At 39.0% G+C, this 15,069-nt stretch overlaps 2 protein-coding genes across 2 annotated transcripts; both read right to left on the bottom strand.

The window, feature by feature from the left end:
• Positions 1 to 1,922: 1,922 nt before the first annotated feature.
• LOC101299078 lies at positions 1,923 to 3,601 on the bottom strand. The gene is made up of 2 exons (XM_004296614.1): positions 3,266 to 3,601; positions 1,923 to 2,290 (listed from the first exon to the last, which is right to left on the bottom strand). Exons 1-2 carry the CDS (start codon positions 3,469 to 3,471, stop codon positions 2,179 to 2,181), a joined length of 318 nt encoding a protein of 105 aa, XP_004296662.1. The 5' UTR covers positions 3,472 to 3,601; the 3' UTR covers positions 1,923 to 2,178.
• Positions 3,602 to 5,243: 1,642 nt separating this feature from the next.
• Positions 5,244 to 11,840, bottom strand: LOC101314455 (26S proteasome non-ATPase regulatory subunit 1-like). Its single transcript, XM_004296581.1, has 13 exons — positions 11,572 to 11,840; positions 10,580 to 10,649; positions 10,180 to 10,285; positions 9,859 to 9,970; positions 9,624 to 9,792; positions 8,414 to 8,877; positions 8,180 to 8,315; positions 7,845 to 8,093; positions 7,543 to 7,763; positions 7,174 to 7,432; positions 6,838 to 7,070; positions 6,150 to 6,663; positions 5,244 to 5,853 (listed from the first exon to the last, which is right to left on the bottom strand). The coding sequence occupies exons 1-13, from the start codon at positions 11,712 to 11,714 to the stop codon at positions 5,521 to 5,523; spliced, it is 3,009 nt and encodes a 1,002-aa protein (XP_004296629.1). The 5' UTR covers positions 11,715 to 11,840; the 3' UTR covers positions 5,244 to 5,520.
• Between the last annotated feature and the right edge of the window lie 3,229 nt (positions 11,841 to 15,069).

Here is a 15,069-nt window from a genome sequence, read left to right as displayed (position 1 = left end):
GGAGTTAAACAAGGTAAGGGAATGCAAGATGGTGGGGACATAAACGATGATGAAGGAAAGCAGTGGGAGGAGATGCGAGAGGACATGTGCGATTAAAGTTGTCTGTTGCAATTAGGTGAGGGTGCCGATGATCAGCAACAGCAGGAACTGTGTGAGAGAAGTTGCCAGAAGAAACTCACACTGCAATACAAGCAATGCAGGCTAAGTTTTCCAGAAACCAAATGGAAAATGAAAACGAGAAGCAAAGCAATGCCAGACACAGTGTAGGGTGAAAATTGAACCAGAACAACAAGAGCAACTTTCAACAAGAACAAGAGCAACTTTCAACAAGAACAAGAGCATCAATAATAACTCTATGTAGACCGACAGTGCTTGGCTACTTGCTATAGGGTGTGCTAGTTTTGAGTTGATCGTTCACTCTTTGCTTTATTTTTAATAACTCGTGGCTGTCTAGCTCGAGTCCTATATATCTTCGAATCCTAGAAGTCTCCCCTCGGGTCCAAACTTGGATGTAACCTGAGCTTAGATAGCTCCATGATGTTTCCCAGCTAGTGTAGGAAGTTGTGGTTTGCAGGCCAAGAGTCGTGTTGGTCTTGTTCCAAAAGCAGCTACAATCTTTCAATAATGGTCGAGTTACCAGGAAAATTCTATTGTACGTTAATGTATGGCATACATACCTGTTTTTACTGGCAAATTTTCCCAAACAGCCAACTCCTACACTTTAATCAGTTTGTATGCTATCAGTATAGCAGACAAACCCGAGTTACCATGCAAGTATAAAAATAAAAGGGGCAATTACATAGAAGTCAATTTGAAGACATTTTCTCTCATATAAGTCCACCTAAATATTTTTACCCATATAAGTCCAGCCAAGCCTAAATAGAGTCTTATATTAAGTATTAAAGTTCAACAAAATTACAGACTGCCATCAAACCAAAAAATTAGATTTTTCTCTCTTATATTTACAAAACTGCCACTAATATAAAAAGTCAACGACCACAAATGGTCTCCGGCTGACCTCCGACGAGGTCTCCGACCGACCTACGACAAACTTTCTGACCAACCTCCGGCGAACTTTCCGGCCGACCATCTATGAGGATTCTAGCGACCACAAAAGCTACTACCAGTGACAACAAAAGATACTACCGCTGACAAAGAAAGCTACTACCACTGACAACAAAAGATACTACTGATAGCAAAAAAAACTACTGTCACCAGCAAAGAAATCTATTACCGATAGCAACAAAAGCTACTACCACCAGCAAAAAAAGCTACTACGTACTACTGACAACAAAATATACTACCGATAGCAAAAAAGGCTACTGCCACCAGCAAAGAAAGCTACTACCGATAGCAACAAAAGCTACTACCGATAGCAACGAAAGCTACTACGACCAGCAAAGAAAGCTACTACCACTGACAGGTCTCTGGCCGACTTCCGGTAAAGTACCTCCGACAATGTTACCGACGATCACAAAAACTACTGTCAACAGCAATAAAAGCTACTACCACCAGCTATAAAAGTTACTACCACCAGACTATGGTGAGATTTCTAACAATCTCCGATGAGGTCACAAAATATACTGCCACCGGCAACAAAAGCTATTACTAAGCATAACAAAAACTACTACCAAGTAGAACAAAAGCTACTGTCCCTATTAACAAAAGCTACTCCCAAGTAGAACAAAAGTTACTGCCTCCATTAACAAAAGCTACTACAACCAGTTACAAACGCTACTACGGTGAGATTTCTGAAAACCCGAACGAGGTTACAAAAGCTACTACCTCTAGCAACAAAATCTACTACCGCTAGCAACAAAAGCAATTACCGCCAAACAAAACAATAGTAACTATCACCAGCAACACAAACCTACTACCAAGAAGAACAAAATCTACTACCAAGTAAAACAAAATCTACTATTAAAGGTTGAGAAGATACAAACATGGAGATTGAAAAAAACACTACGATTGTGCATACAAAATACTATCATCTTGTTAAGAAGATACTGATACAAACATTAACAAATACCAAAAATATGTAGCCTTCTACCATGACATAATTATGTGTAAAACTACTTTCATAGTTTTAAAAAGCTACTATTATAGTTTACAAAGTCTACTACAATGGTTATGTAAAGCTACTTTCGTGGTTTTGCCATCCTCGATCAACAGACGACTTCATTTCACATATTTCTTGGTTAGTAGAATGATCTCTTGGTTAAGAGAGGCTTCAATATCCAAATTTACATGATTTTCGAAAGCTACTACCACAATTATAAGGCAAAGAACTCTGCAAGCACACAAACACGACATAATATTAGTAATTGACATGAAAACGACATAATATTAGTATTTGACATGAAAATAGAAGATTGACATCATGTTGAAAAGATACTACCATATAGATAAAAATATACTACCCATATGTTGAAAAGATACTACTTGTATGTTGAAAAGATACTATCACACAATGAGAAAGCTACTGACTTCATGTTGAAAATATATTGACAAAGAAAGATACTATCATTGAGATAAAATAATATTATCACTGATATAGAAAAATACTATCACTGACATGTAAAGCTACTACCAAACAGGCGTAAAAAAAAAAACAAAACAAAACCAAAACCAGCAATCATGAGAAATAAAAGGAAGAAAAAGAATGAGGTACCCGATCATAGGCCAATTCACCACAAAATTTAGCAATATTTCCATAGAATAAAGCAGCAAAGACTCAAATTAACTTTAAAATGCCGCAAAAATGTGAATTTGATACCAGCATACTAAGATACCATCACAGTTACATAAAGATACTATTAGAATAAAAGAAAAATATTGTAGACGTTATAGAATGCTACTGCACTTGCATAATGAGCATATAGCACTAACAAAAACAATATTGGCATAGATACTACCACAGACGCATAAGTTTACTATCTTAGTAGCATAAATAGACTGCAATAGTTATGGAAAACTACTGTTCTAATATACTTAACACTAAACACAAAATTAAAACATGAGATTGAACCACAATGTTATCACCATCTAAAATACCAACACTATCACAAGTTAGTGTAAACACTATCCTTATTTAAACATTGAAACAAGAATGAAACTATTCTTAGTATTAAGTAATACAACTCTAGTAATAAGGGTTCAAACTATAATATATTTAGATACAATTTCAGAAGAAGCTTTTCTTCTGCTAATGCGAGAAATTGAAGCAAAATATAGAACAAAAATTGAAGCAAAGAGGAATGCTTACTTAAAAATGGGAGGAGATAATGAGGAGGAGTCTGGCGAAGAAATTGAAGCAGAGAAGAGATAGATGAGGAGCTCCCGACTCCGACCATAGCTAATGATGAGTCTGGGCCCAGCGTTGTTGATGTATGAGAGACGACGGAACCGATACGACGTCGACGATCCAGCGGCGTCGAGATCTAGGCGTCGTCGCCATCGATCTGGCAACATCGAGATCAAGGCGTCAACTTTGATCCGAAAACGTCGTCGTCGATCTAGCGGCGTCAAGATCCGAGCGTCTTCGTTGTCGATCTGGCGACGTCGAGGTCGAGCCAGCAACGTTGAGGTCGAGACGTCGTCGTCGTCTATCCGGCGACGTTGAGCATCATCTTCTAGTCGGTGTTGGCCTGAGACGCCGCCATGGCCGCAGATTCAAGCTTGGAGAAGAAAGGGAAGAGGAAGATGAAGAGAGGAAAGTGAAAACGAGCCGTCTAAAAAGAATGAAGAGAGACTAGAAGAGAGAAACTGATTTTTAGGGAAAAGGGGTATTTTAGGAACATCACAAAAACGAAGTGATAGACTTACCCTTAAAAGTGGACTTATATGGGTAAAAAGATTATGATGGACTTGTGTAGAAAATAATGTTGAAAATGTGACTTTAATGAAATTTTCTAAAGAAAAAAATACAAACAATTGAATACAAAATCAGTTTAATCAGTTTTACCCCAGTAACAATCTTTCTAAAGATTCATTTTAGGACTAATTTTAGTTTACCCCCATCAACTTTAGGTCGATCATTATGTTAGTCCATTTTCTTTCAATTTCATCAAAAGCACCCCTCGACTTCCAATTTTTATCAGCCGTGTCCAAACATCCATTTTTTTATCCAATTCTCCCGTCATGTGATGATGTGACATTAAGAAGAAAACCAAATTTGAAGTCGCTGGGCCCATAGAAAAAGGGCAAAGTAGACAAATTGCATTTAATCCCACAAAAATCACCAAGGTTAGGGGGTTATGATGGGAACAGAGATGTGTATCGATATGAAGGAAAAATGGTCAGAAAGGTTATTTTCGGAATTTGACTTTCTTCTTTATGCCACGTCATCACTTAACGGAGAAATTAGATGGAGAATAGAGGTTTAGACACGGCTGATAAAAATTGAAAATCGAGAGGTGTTTTTGATGAAATTGAAGGAATGACTAACATGATGATCGACCTAAAGTTGATGGGGTAAACTGAAATTAGTTCTCCATTTTACTACAAAATCAACATCAATGCCACTAGTGGTGCCAGATTTGAATACCTTCACGTCCGTTGGGGCCTCGAACATTCTATGAATGATAGCCGCCTGGTGTTCCTCTAGGATACCAAACATGCTAAGTTTCATATCCAAACCTTTGATTCAGAAAAGGTCAAGATAGGTGAATTCTGTAGTAAATTACCCTATCTTGGTGTTACAATCAAAATTTCAACGGCGAAAAACTAGGTGAATTCATCCTTAATTCGACAGGGAAGCCCCCTTGTAGCATCTCAGGCATACACACGAAACAAAACGCTTATCCGCTGCCATCCCTGCTTCTGCTTCTTTGCTTACGTCCATGCGCCCCAATAACTGTTATTGGCACCTAATCTCAACCTCAGCCTATGTCTGCAAGAAATGGGAGAATGCAAAACAATAGCCCTATATCAACAAGAAATAAGGAACAAATTCCAAAGTTGAAAACAACGTTTCTTTCGTTGACTTATCAACTACGATATTACTCGGATCATGGTAGTACCAAATGTGAAGAAAAAACTACCAACACCTAAAGAAAACATAAATGCAAAACACCACAGTCAAATCTGCAGCCTAGGCAAGGTGGCTGTCCGCTTTCTAAGCGGAGGCCGTGCCGCCAACACTCAGCACAGAAGTATCTAACTTCAAAAGATGAAAAAAATAAATAAAGAGACTAGGACAAGAAGGCAAAGCTAGTTTGAACAGTAGAACATTTGAACTTGTTTATCTCCTGCCCTCCAACGAGACTTGCATTTCAAGATCCCAGTTATGTAAGAAACTTTCTTAATATTAAACCCAATTCACCTGATAATCTAGGAAATCATCTGAGCCGAAAAGTAAATCTAAACCACAAAAGTATCACCAATGACGCTGAACTGCAACTCATTAAAACTTCGTATACATGAAAATTTAACAAGCAAAGTACAACAAACATGTCAACAATATCCACCACATATTCAGCTGACTGAACACGAGAATTAGTCAATGACCAAGAATGAGAATCACACGGTGTACTCAAACGGCTGAGGAGGTTGAGGTTCTTCATCAACTGCCATGGCTGATGCAGATCCTGACTGTCCAGTTGCTGGTCCACCAGCAGCTGAGGCAGTGGAAGAGGGTGTGTCCGTAAGTGAGAGCACTTCTGGTTCAGTAGGTCTCTGGTCTCTCAAGAGAACAAATCCTGAAGGTTCTAGCTTGACGGGCACATATCTGCTTTCTTCGAGAAATTTGATGTATTCCTCCTGAGCAGGAACCACCCTAGCTGGGTTGGTCAAAAACTCAAAAGCAGGTTCACTGCGCTCAGGTTCTGATTTCTTCTCTGTAGTACCATCAACCTAACAAAAGGAGGGCAGAACTTAAATTAAGATCAAGTATGTACATCATAAACTAAATCTGTACAGGCTAGCTCCAATGTTATTTCTCTTCCACATGTTTAGACCATCTTGATGTGTATACATCAAAAACATTGGTGAAATGGTAATATGCAACAGTTAAAACAAGCTATAGCAATCTTTCATTGATACTTTTCAATGAAGAGAACAACAATAAATTGAGAGCAATCTCTGAAGTAAATGAGGACAAAAAGAGAAAGGAGGAAGGACAGAAAATGCTGGAATGCCATATTGAATACCTGCATCGAATCCCCATCTTTCTCACTAGATGATTTTCCTTTTCCGGAAGAACTCTCTGCCCCAGGATTTGTCTTCTCAGGATTTGCCTTCTGATCTGCAGCTTCTTTCTTGGCCCTAGCTTTAGTGGCCTTTGCTGATGTTGACAGAACAGCAGTGGGGAGTTTCACAGCTGATGTAGTGGTTGCCACAGTTGTCGGTTTAGGATATTCAAACAGAGAAGGTTTTGCAAATGACATGAACTGAAACTTCGGAACTTTAAGGTCATAGTTCAGTCCTATGAAAGCTGTTGGTGAGAATGCCAAACTCAAGAAATATATGAGGGGATACCAGTACCAAAACTGACTGAAAACAGCAAGGCCAACCACTGCAGTGACCTTGTCATGTTTTGTTTTGGAAAGAAGTCTAATTGTCACATTCCTTCCACCAGCATCAAGAATTCCAGAGGCCAAGATTGCTCCCATTTTGCTCATGGTATCCTCATGCTTATCAAGAATGATTTTCTCCAATTGCCGCCTATACAAAAAAATGATGAAGAGAAGTATGAGTTGGCATCACCACTAATATATCTATACATGTGTAGAAAACATTAGTTAAAAGAACTATAGATAGATGCATACATATAAACAAACCACACACACACATAGAGAGACAAATTGTAAACGTTGCAAAATCCAATATACACAGTACCTAAAAGCTCCAACACGAGAATCACTAGCTTCACTAATCTGGACCATGACCATAGCCATTGCAATGAGGGCACCTTGGCGCACAAAATCAACAACATCTGAAGTCAGAGGCTCTAACAAAGAGATGGCCTCGCTCAAGCCAGTACCAGCACAAGAAATTCCTACTGCAAGAGCAGCACCATATCGAACATGTGGGTTGTAGGACTCAGATAGCAGGGAGACAATGCGAGGCGTCTGCAGTTTACCAATGCAATTTAAGATATAAAAGACCAACTTATAGAGTAATAAGAAATAAAAAGGTGGCAAGTAATATGTAATTTCTTTGGCAAATACTGACCTGCTCTGGCTCAGAATACAAGACAAAACCAAGGGCTAGAACAGCAGTTCTTCTAACATCATCACTCACATCTGACACAGCAAAATGCAGCAGCTGGCGAATAGCTTTGTTGTTTGCTGTCCCGCTATAGGCCAATGCTAATGCATACATACCACCATAACGCAGTATGGGGTCTTGATCTCTTGTCATCTGTTCAATGAGTGTGTCTGCTTCCTCTTCTCTTCCATATACCGTCAGGGCAATCCCTAATGCCAACCCTCTGTAAACATATGATCCACAATTAGAAAAGCATAATAGTGTTATTACTAGAGACAGCTTTCCTCTAACATAACTTATTAAGACTCCAAGTGAATACATGATTGTCTATACCTGATGATCTTTTCGTGTGATGTCTCATGTGCATAAGTAAGCATCTCACTAGCCTTCTCACTTGCAGTTCCAACCATAAGTAAACCCATACTAATACCAGCTGCTTCACCAGCAACGGCACTGTCAGTATAGAGCACACTTTTAATGTCATCATAAATCTCTTCATCAGCAGTTCCTAAAGCTGACAAACCAAGACCCAAGCACGCCCCATGTTGAATAACCTGCGTTAAAGGAACTCATTAGAAAGTTTTGGTATTAAAATTATGCACATGGATGTGATCAACAATTTCTATAATGCACACCTCCACATTAGTACTACGTAGGCTATCACGAAGGAACTGTTTGATGCCCTCGCCATGGTTGGCATGAATAAGTCCCAGAGCATACAGAGCACCACCTTCTGAGTATGGACTTCCACCACCACCAGCCCCTCCCTGAGGCAAGTAAGGTGCCATCAGAGATCTTCCTTGCTGCAAGTGGCCTCTGTGAATAACACCTAGCCCAGCTGTTGCGCTGAATTTTGCCCAATTAGTGGCCCTGCTTAACCAGTCCTGGGGATTTGTAGAGACAAAGTTGTCACCAAAAGTGTTACATTGCAAAGGGTGGTAAAGGGAAATTTAAGATATCCGGTTCTCACCAGATTTTCCCTCAGAAATGTATCCACAGTTGTTCCAGCATGCATAATTGCATTAGCATAAATCGTCGCACTATGGCATACACTATTTCTCATCTCAACAGACTGCTTTATTGTCTTCAGAATGAGCAGATCAGACCTATAAGCATTTCACACAAAGCAGTCTAAGTACCTCTCAATCACTCAATTTCAGAAGGAAAGAAAAGAGAGATAAGTGGGAGTATAGAGCAGACTCACTTGTTATGGCTGTACAGAAACTGTAAAGTCAACTTTATCGACGTCTCTCCAGATAAAATTCCTTTGATTTTTGTCAGTCGCTCAGAATACATCACTTCAGTTGGATCTTCAGGCACAGCCACACTGGTACTAGAACTTCCATCTGTCATTTGAACATCCCCCGGAGCAGAACCTTCATTTTGTGCAGCTTCAGTGGATTCTGGTTGCACTGGCTCTGAAGTTTGAGTCTTGGGAGCTGAAAGGCGATTTCTTACATTTAAGAGAAAAGCTTGGTGCTCATTCTCAACAAGGTCAAAGGCTATTTGAAACGCCAATAGTGCATCTTCCTTGTTATCAGAGCGCAGGAGCTTTTCCAATATGGTTGCAACACCTTCTGGTTCACCCAAGAACATGAGACACTGGCAAATGCTCAAGTAATCTGGAGAAGGCAGATTTTGATACACTCTGACAAGAAGACGAAGCACCTGCACAAAGACCAAAGAAGATGTATGTCACTCTCCTTGATAAAGATATTTTCACAGAGTATGACTAGCTCAATCAATGACAATAGCAGCATCCATGTATAGAAAGAAAAACCTTGCAAGCATGATAAAAGGGCATGCACAACACACAGTACTTTCAAACAACAATGTCTGAAAGTTTTCGTTCCAAATTAAATTAATAACATCACCTTTTCACACTAACATCAAATAACCATATTAGAGCAAGAAATCAGATGTGAGATAACATCTTTAATCCAGCAAGTATGTGTACCTGTAAAACCAATGTTCTAAAAAACGCTAGGCGCTAGTCGGGCGGACAGCCGGTGACTAGCTCCTAGGAGGGTTAATCGGGGATTAATCGGTTTTCTAGCTCTCTAGACTGAAACGATGAAGCACCGCCTAGCACCTAGGCGGGGATTAATCGGCTCTAGGTGGGGATTTTTAGAACATTGCGTAAAACAGAACACCTCGGTCAATTTTGTTTAATAAAACTATTATGGAGAGATCAGAACTGATCAGGCACAACCAAGGGTGTTGGAACAAAGTACATAAGAAAAAAAACATATCAGCATTTAAGGAGTACCTGTATTAATTGCTATTATATATATATATATATTAATGTATATTTATACACATTCAAGCAACAAAATGATTGAAGAAAGAGATACCAAGTCCCAAGTATCAAAATCATACATGCCATCATATCATGAGATTGAGCAAAGTCTTACCTCACGTCTATATTCTCTAAGATTAATATACGAGTGAGAGACATTGATGCAATATGACAGGGTTCCTTGAACATTATCACTCTTTATGATTGCTTCCTCAAGTTTATCCAGTCTTCGACATTCAATTGCAATCCCCATAGCTTGTTGGTATTTCCCATCAAGGATACACCTGACAAGAAAAAATGGTCAGAAAGCTTAAAGAACAAATTTTACATTTAAAAGCATTTAGGCTTACTTATTCAGCATTCTCTCCACAATAGCCTCCAACCTAGGATCAACATTTGCTGCTTCAGCATTTGATTCTGCTGCCTTAGACTTAAGACTGGCATACTCATCAATAGCTTTAGCTGAGGAGAGGAGCAAACAACAAAACATGTCACATACATACTCTTTAAACCTCCATATAACTAGTTCACTTCTAAGTTCTAATAGTATCATACCAGAAATGATGTTGTAGATTAGTAATGAAAAAACCAAATTTCTAAGACACAGCTAATACCTAAGAGTGATCATACACTGTCTTTTGTACTAGTGTAAAAATAACATGTGTCCTTACCAAGAAGAGTATGAATGTAATAAGAATCCTCTGACACATCAAATAACGAACCAGCTCCAAGGGCATAGGACAGTGAGTCATTAAGTTCACCCAAATAGTAGAAAACCTGATGGGCAAAACACAAGCCTTGTGAATAAAAAAAATTGTAGTAGTGAAACCTGCAAAGTCAAGAAGAAAGTAGGAAATCTACCACCCACTAGTGATGTCAGAGACTTTTAAGTCTGAAATTTTTTATGTTGTGTTACTAGTTCAGGCTTTTACAATCTGTAGAATGTCACAAGGCAAGGAATGCAAACTTAAAGCTATTCAGCCAACAGGGTTCACTGGTGTCAAGAGTTATCCTGACCTTATTTATTTGCCACCAAAATTAGTTTAGACAGACAACAGAGTAAGCTTTTACCTTGGAAACAAGCAATGCAGCCAGTTGTCTTTGATGCTGACCAAACTCTTCATCTTCATACAAACTTTCTCTGAAAAACAACATGATATAACTTATAAGCATTTGAGGGAGCGTAACTGAAAATATTCAAGATCTCATATTTTGAAGGATAGGATAGCTTATAGGTTATGGAGGCACACTAGCAGACAAACTTGTAGTAACAAAAAATTAATTGCTAGCCCATCTGTTAAATGCATATCAACATTATAGGAGAAGAAGAGAGATTGGACAGTAGATGTCATGTTTGAGTCAATAGAGATGCACTTTTCAGACCTATACAGATGCAGTCAGCTCTTAGATTCTGAACTAATCTGTACTTATTATCTGGCATCAAATACTCTTGCAACAGTTTAAACACAAACCAATCTCTTTAACAGCTCAAAAGGTATCTTACATCCTGGCCAGATATGGCTTCAGTTCTAGTTATCACCATATCTGATATTTCCTCTCCTTATAATTGAATTATTTGTAGTTCAAGATGCATTCTCATAGTTTTAGCTTTGGGAAAAGATCAAACAAGTTCTAGAGCTAATGCAGCAATCATGTAAAGCTTGGAGAAAGCATAGCCCGGAAAACATCCCAAGTATTCTCCTTTTCTTAACTACTTATACAGTCAATGAATTCGGAATTGTATCATAGCATAAACCCCATCTGCATTCTTATTCTCAAGATTATATCCGAACTACATACATAGAAATTACTAACACAAATAGGATTATATAAAGCACAGAATTCCCAATCTTAAATATCCTCAATACTCCAAAAGACAAACAAAAAAATCCACAAAATTATACGAAGAAACCTATCCTGAGCAATTCCAGTAGCAAAAATGAAAGCTTCCACAGAGTTTGATTCCCAAAGTTCATATCAAACAGATAAAGAACAAAAAAAAAAACCCTAAATTGAACAAAAGAAGAGAAAACGAAGCAAGGAGAAAGAAAAAGAGAGAGTACATGATGGGAACGCTGGTGGAGATCTCGGGCCAAAACCCATCGACCAATTTGTTGAGGTTGGACAAAGCGTAGAGCTTGAGCTCGGGACGGGACTCGTTAAGCATGGCGAGTAGACCACCCGCCGAGCTCACTAAGGTCGTCATTGCTGGACTGAGAATGACCGATTCGAATCCGGGTTGAATCGATTTGGGGAGATTCGAAACCCTAAGAAGCAGAGAGAGTAGAATAATAGAGGAGACGGAAAGAGAGAGAGAGTAGTAGTGTTGGCTTTTCTTTCTCTTCTTTTTATTTTCTTCGCCCCGAATTTCTTTTAAATACTAAAAAATAGTTTTCTCCACATCAGTATTCTTCCCCAACAAGTCAGAAATTAAAATTTAAACAAAATACATTTTTATTTTTGATTTTTAAGAAAACTAATCTCAAAAGGACCACAACACAAAATTAGTATCAGCATTGACGTACAACAACATTTTCAAATAAATCAAAAATGTTTATACCTTCCCAAAGACTTCTGATTCTCCTTATTTTTTATGCCTTCCCCAACATTTTCTGCTTTTTCTTCTTGGTTGTATGGCTGAAACAGAAACCGAAAAGTTTTCACACTTGGTGCAACCGTAGATGCGCTAGTTGCATTGTTGTTGCTAACACTTGCACAAGGGCCTCTTTTGCATGTTATGCACTAGAAAATAACAAATTTATATCCTTTTTTAAAAAAGAGATAAAATTTAAAATGTAAAGGATCACAATCACAAAAAATGAAAGTGTGAGACACATACTAACTTCAAAAATTCATATGCTTCTATTTTCCCTACTTCTGGAACGTACGACAAGCTTATAATAGAACTAGATTGTAGTAAATTTTATAGATACATCAGCTTTTTGACTATTTTTGACAGTTTAAAAGGTATGTATGGACCTATCACCATTTTCATATATAGTGTTGAAACTTGACTCACTCGCAATGGAAGACACTTTTATAGTTGATATACATCTCTTATAAGTGATTGCAAGTTCAGAAATTTATATTCGCTCACCTTCCACCAATCTAAAATCAATCACTCATCTTCACTAGGTCTTTTTGTAGGTCTTTCTATGGGGTCAAGCAAATTTGTATCAACCTAATGTCCCACAACTTTCTAGTTTTGTTCAAGCTGCGTATCCTAGTCTTGCAGTAATTTCCCACTTCGTGCCCTTTCTTTGCCAAGAGTCATACTAGTTGTTGCATCACTTGGTGCTTTCATTTTTGTCCACTTGTTCAAGTCACATAGTTCAAGTTGTTTCAAGTTCAAGTTGATACAAGTCACATAGTTCAAGTTGCTTCACTTCATTAGATTTCTTCTTAATCTCCTCACTAGTACAAATTTAGATGTGTCACACACAATCTTTCCATGTACGTCAACTTATATATCTAGGATCCAAGACCAAGACAAGAAGGAAAAACTTATTCTTGTTAGGGTTGGGCTCAGATCCTTAGCTCATATTTTCCTGCTCATATCTTTTCATAAGCCAATCTTGATCGTCCAAGATCAACCAACGGCTAAGATGTCATTTATTTTGGATTACAGATATTTTCATCTCATTCTCTCGTCCCAGTTTCTCGTCTCATATATCTCTCACATCAAACAAAGAAAAAAAAAACAAGCTCTCTTCCCTCTTCTTCTCAGTCTTCGTCTCTCATCGATCTATACCATAAGCTCTCCTCTTTCCCAACTCAAAATCGGACCTCCTTCCCCTCTTGTTTCTGTTTTTTTGCTCTCTCCTCTCTCCTATCTCCCTCTCTAAACCCTTAAGGCCTCAAATGTTGCAGATCCAACACATCCTCCTCCTCCTTCAAACCGAAACTAAAACCAAGAACCCAACAACAAAATCAGAGAAAATAATACTTAGGCACAAAGGAAACGAATATGGGTACATAAATGTGAGAGAGCTTTATGACCCAAATGTTGAGTTTACAGGGATTTTGCGAATTTTGGGTATGATCGATGTTTTTCGTTTTTATTCGTTGTTTTGAATATACAACTTGAATCGTCGTTTTGATTTGTTTCCGGTTATGGGGAATTTGATGCAACAAGGGAGTGTCAACAACAAAAGGAAGAACATGGTATTCTCAATTATTTAAACACGTGATAATATTCCCATTTACTTGCACATGTGTATTGGTGTTTTATTTTGATGGTGAGTAGGCTGTATTTTTAATTTTCAAACAACATTGCAATGGGTGAAGATTTGGAGGTTGGCATGAGTAGCAAGAGAGATGTACAGGATGAGCATGCTACTGAGTTACCAACCAAACTAGCAAGCCCAAGGCAGAATGATTTGCTCAACATAGATACAATAAATATGATAAGCAAATAAATGAGGCAAAGCTGAACATCAATTGTGAGAGTCATTCTAGCAAGCTGAAGTATGGTGGTGCAACTATAGCAGGCGGATAAGACAATATCTGAAGCTTCTAACATGCATAATAAGACCTTGGACATTAGCAATATGCACCTATTGGTGGTAGCAATATCACTGCTACCCAGCTCATAGACTGACCTGAGCAGGATCGAGACTCGAGGCAGGTCTGTCACATCCCGACCCTTAAATTTTTACCTTATTTACTAGCTTGGTATTAATAAGAATTTTACCGTCTCCGTCAATAAGTTATAGTTTAATTGGTCCCTAAAGAGGTTTTGAGGGACGATTATTTCGGAGAATTATTCGTAGGAGAAAAATTTGACGACGGTAAAAATGATAAATTTTAGCTAGTAAAAGGTAATTTTTATTAGGATATTAGTTTTCAAGGTGTTTTATTTTGCAGTTGGGTTGGTTTAAAGGTGTTGGACCGGTTTGGTGGAGGCCCAAAACCTCATTTCTTCTCTCTCTCTCTCTCTCTCTTCTCCTCTCCCTCCCGACTCTCTCTCCCTCTCCCGCTGCCAGATCTTCTCACCGTCCGCCCGCCGTCGTCCGACCACCATCTGCCGTCGCAACAGTCCCGTTCGGTCGGCCTCCGACCCAGCTACCTCCCTGGACCGATAGCAGCTCCCCTAGCGCCGCCGTGAGAGAAACGACGCCCGGAGCCGCTGGCTGTCGTGGTGGTTTTCTGGCCGGAACTTCCTCCTTCGGCCGCCATAGCCGGAGCTGCTTGGCTCGTTGTGAAGCTCTCCTCCCGTGTGTCAATCCCTTCAAAAGTCTCGCCCTCTTTTGGTCTAGGTAAGGAGAACTGGTGAGTGGAAGCTCTAGGGTTTTTTAGTATGTTTTCGTTCGATTGACCTAGTTGGGCTTAGAATTGGGTGTTGTGCTAGTTAAGGAAGTTGTAGAGTGAGTTGAGAGGAAGATGCTATCAAAATTTCATAGGCATTGGAGGTCGCCGGAGTCGGCCTCCGACCGCAGTTGCCCGTGGAGCTGGCGGTGCCGCCGCCGCTGTTTGGGAGTTTTGTATAGTTTTAAGTGCGGAATATTAAGGGGAGTTTTTTTATGTGAATTATGGAATTTTCGGATGAGTTTTGGATAGGT

This window comes from Fragaria vesca, linkage group LG4 (assembly GCF_000184155.1).
Source record: "Fragaria vesca subsp. vesca linkage group LG4, FraVesHawaii_1.0, whole genome shotgun sequence".
In the NCBI taxonomy this organism is placed as follows: Eukaryota; Viridiplantae; Streptophyta; class Magnoliopsida; order Rosales; family Rosaceae; genus Fragaria; species Fragaria vesca.
Note: the sequence above shows the minus strand (reverse complement) of the source record. Positions and strands in the feature narration are given on the sequence as shown.

Bases quoted from the DNA above. Each gene is read 5' to 3' on its own strand.
- LOC101299078 (XM_004296614.1), bottom strand. From the start codon at position 3,471: ATGTTGCCAGATCGATGGCGACGACGCCTAGATCTCGACGCCGCTGGA. The intron at 2,291-3,265 runs GTAAGCATTCCT...GTGTGCTTGCAG, and splicing joins TTATCTCCTCCCATTTTTAA to AGTTCTTTGCCTTATAATTG.
- LOC101314455 (XM_004296581.1), bottom strand. From the start codon at position 11,714: ATGACGACCTTAGTGAGCTCGGCGGGTGGTCTACTCGCCATGCTTAAC. The intron at 10,650-11,571 runs GTACTCTCTCTT...GTTGTTTTTCAG, and splicing joins TCCACCAGCGTTCCCATCAT to AGAAAGTTTGTATGAAGATG. The intron at 7,764-7,844 runs GTGTGCATTATA...CCTTTAACGCAG, and splicing joins TACGTAGTACTAATGTGGAG to GTTATTCAACATGGGGCGTG.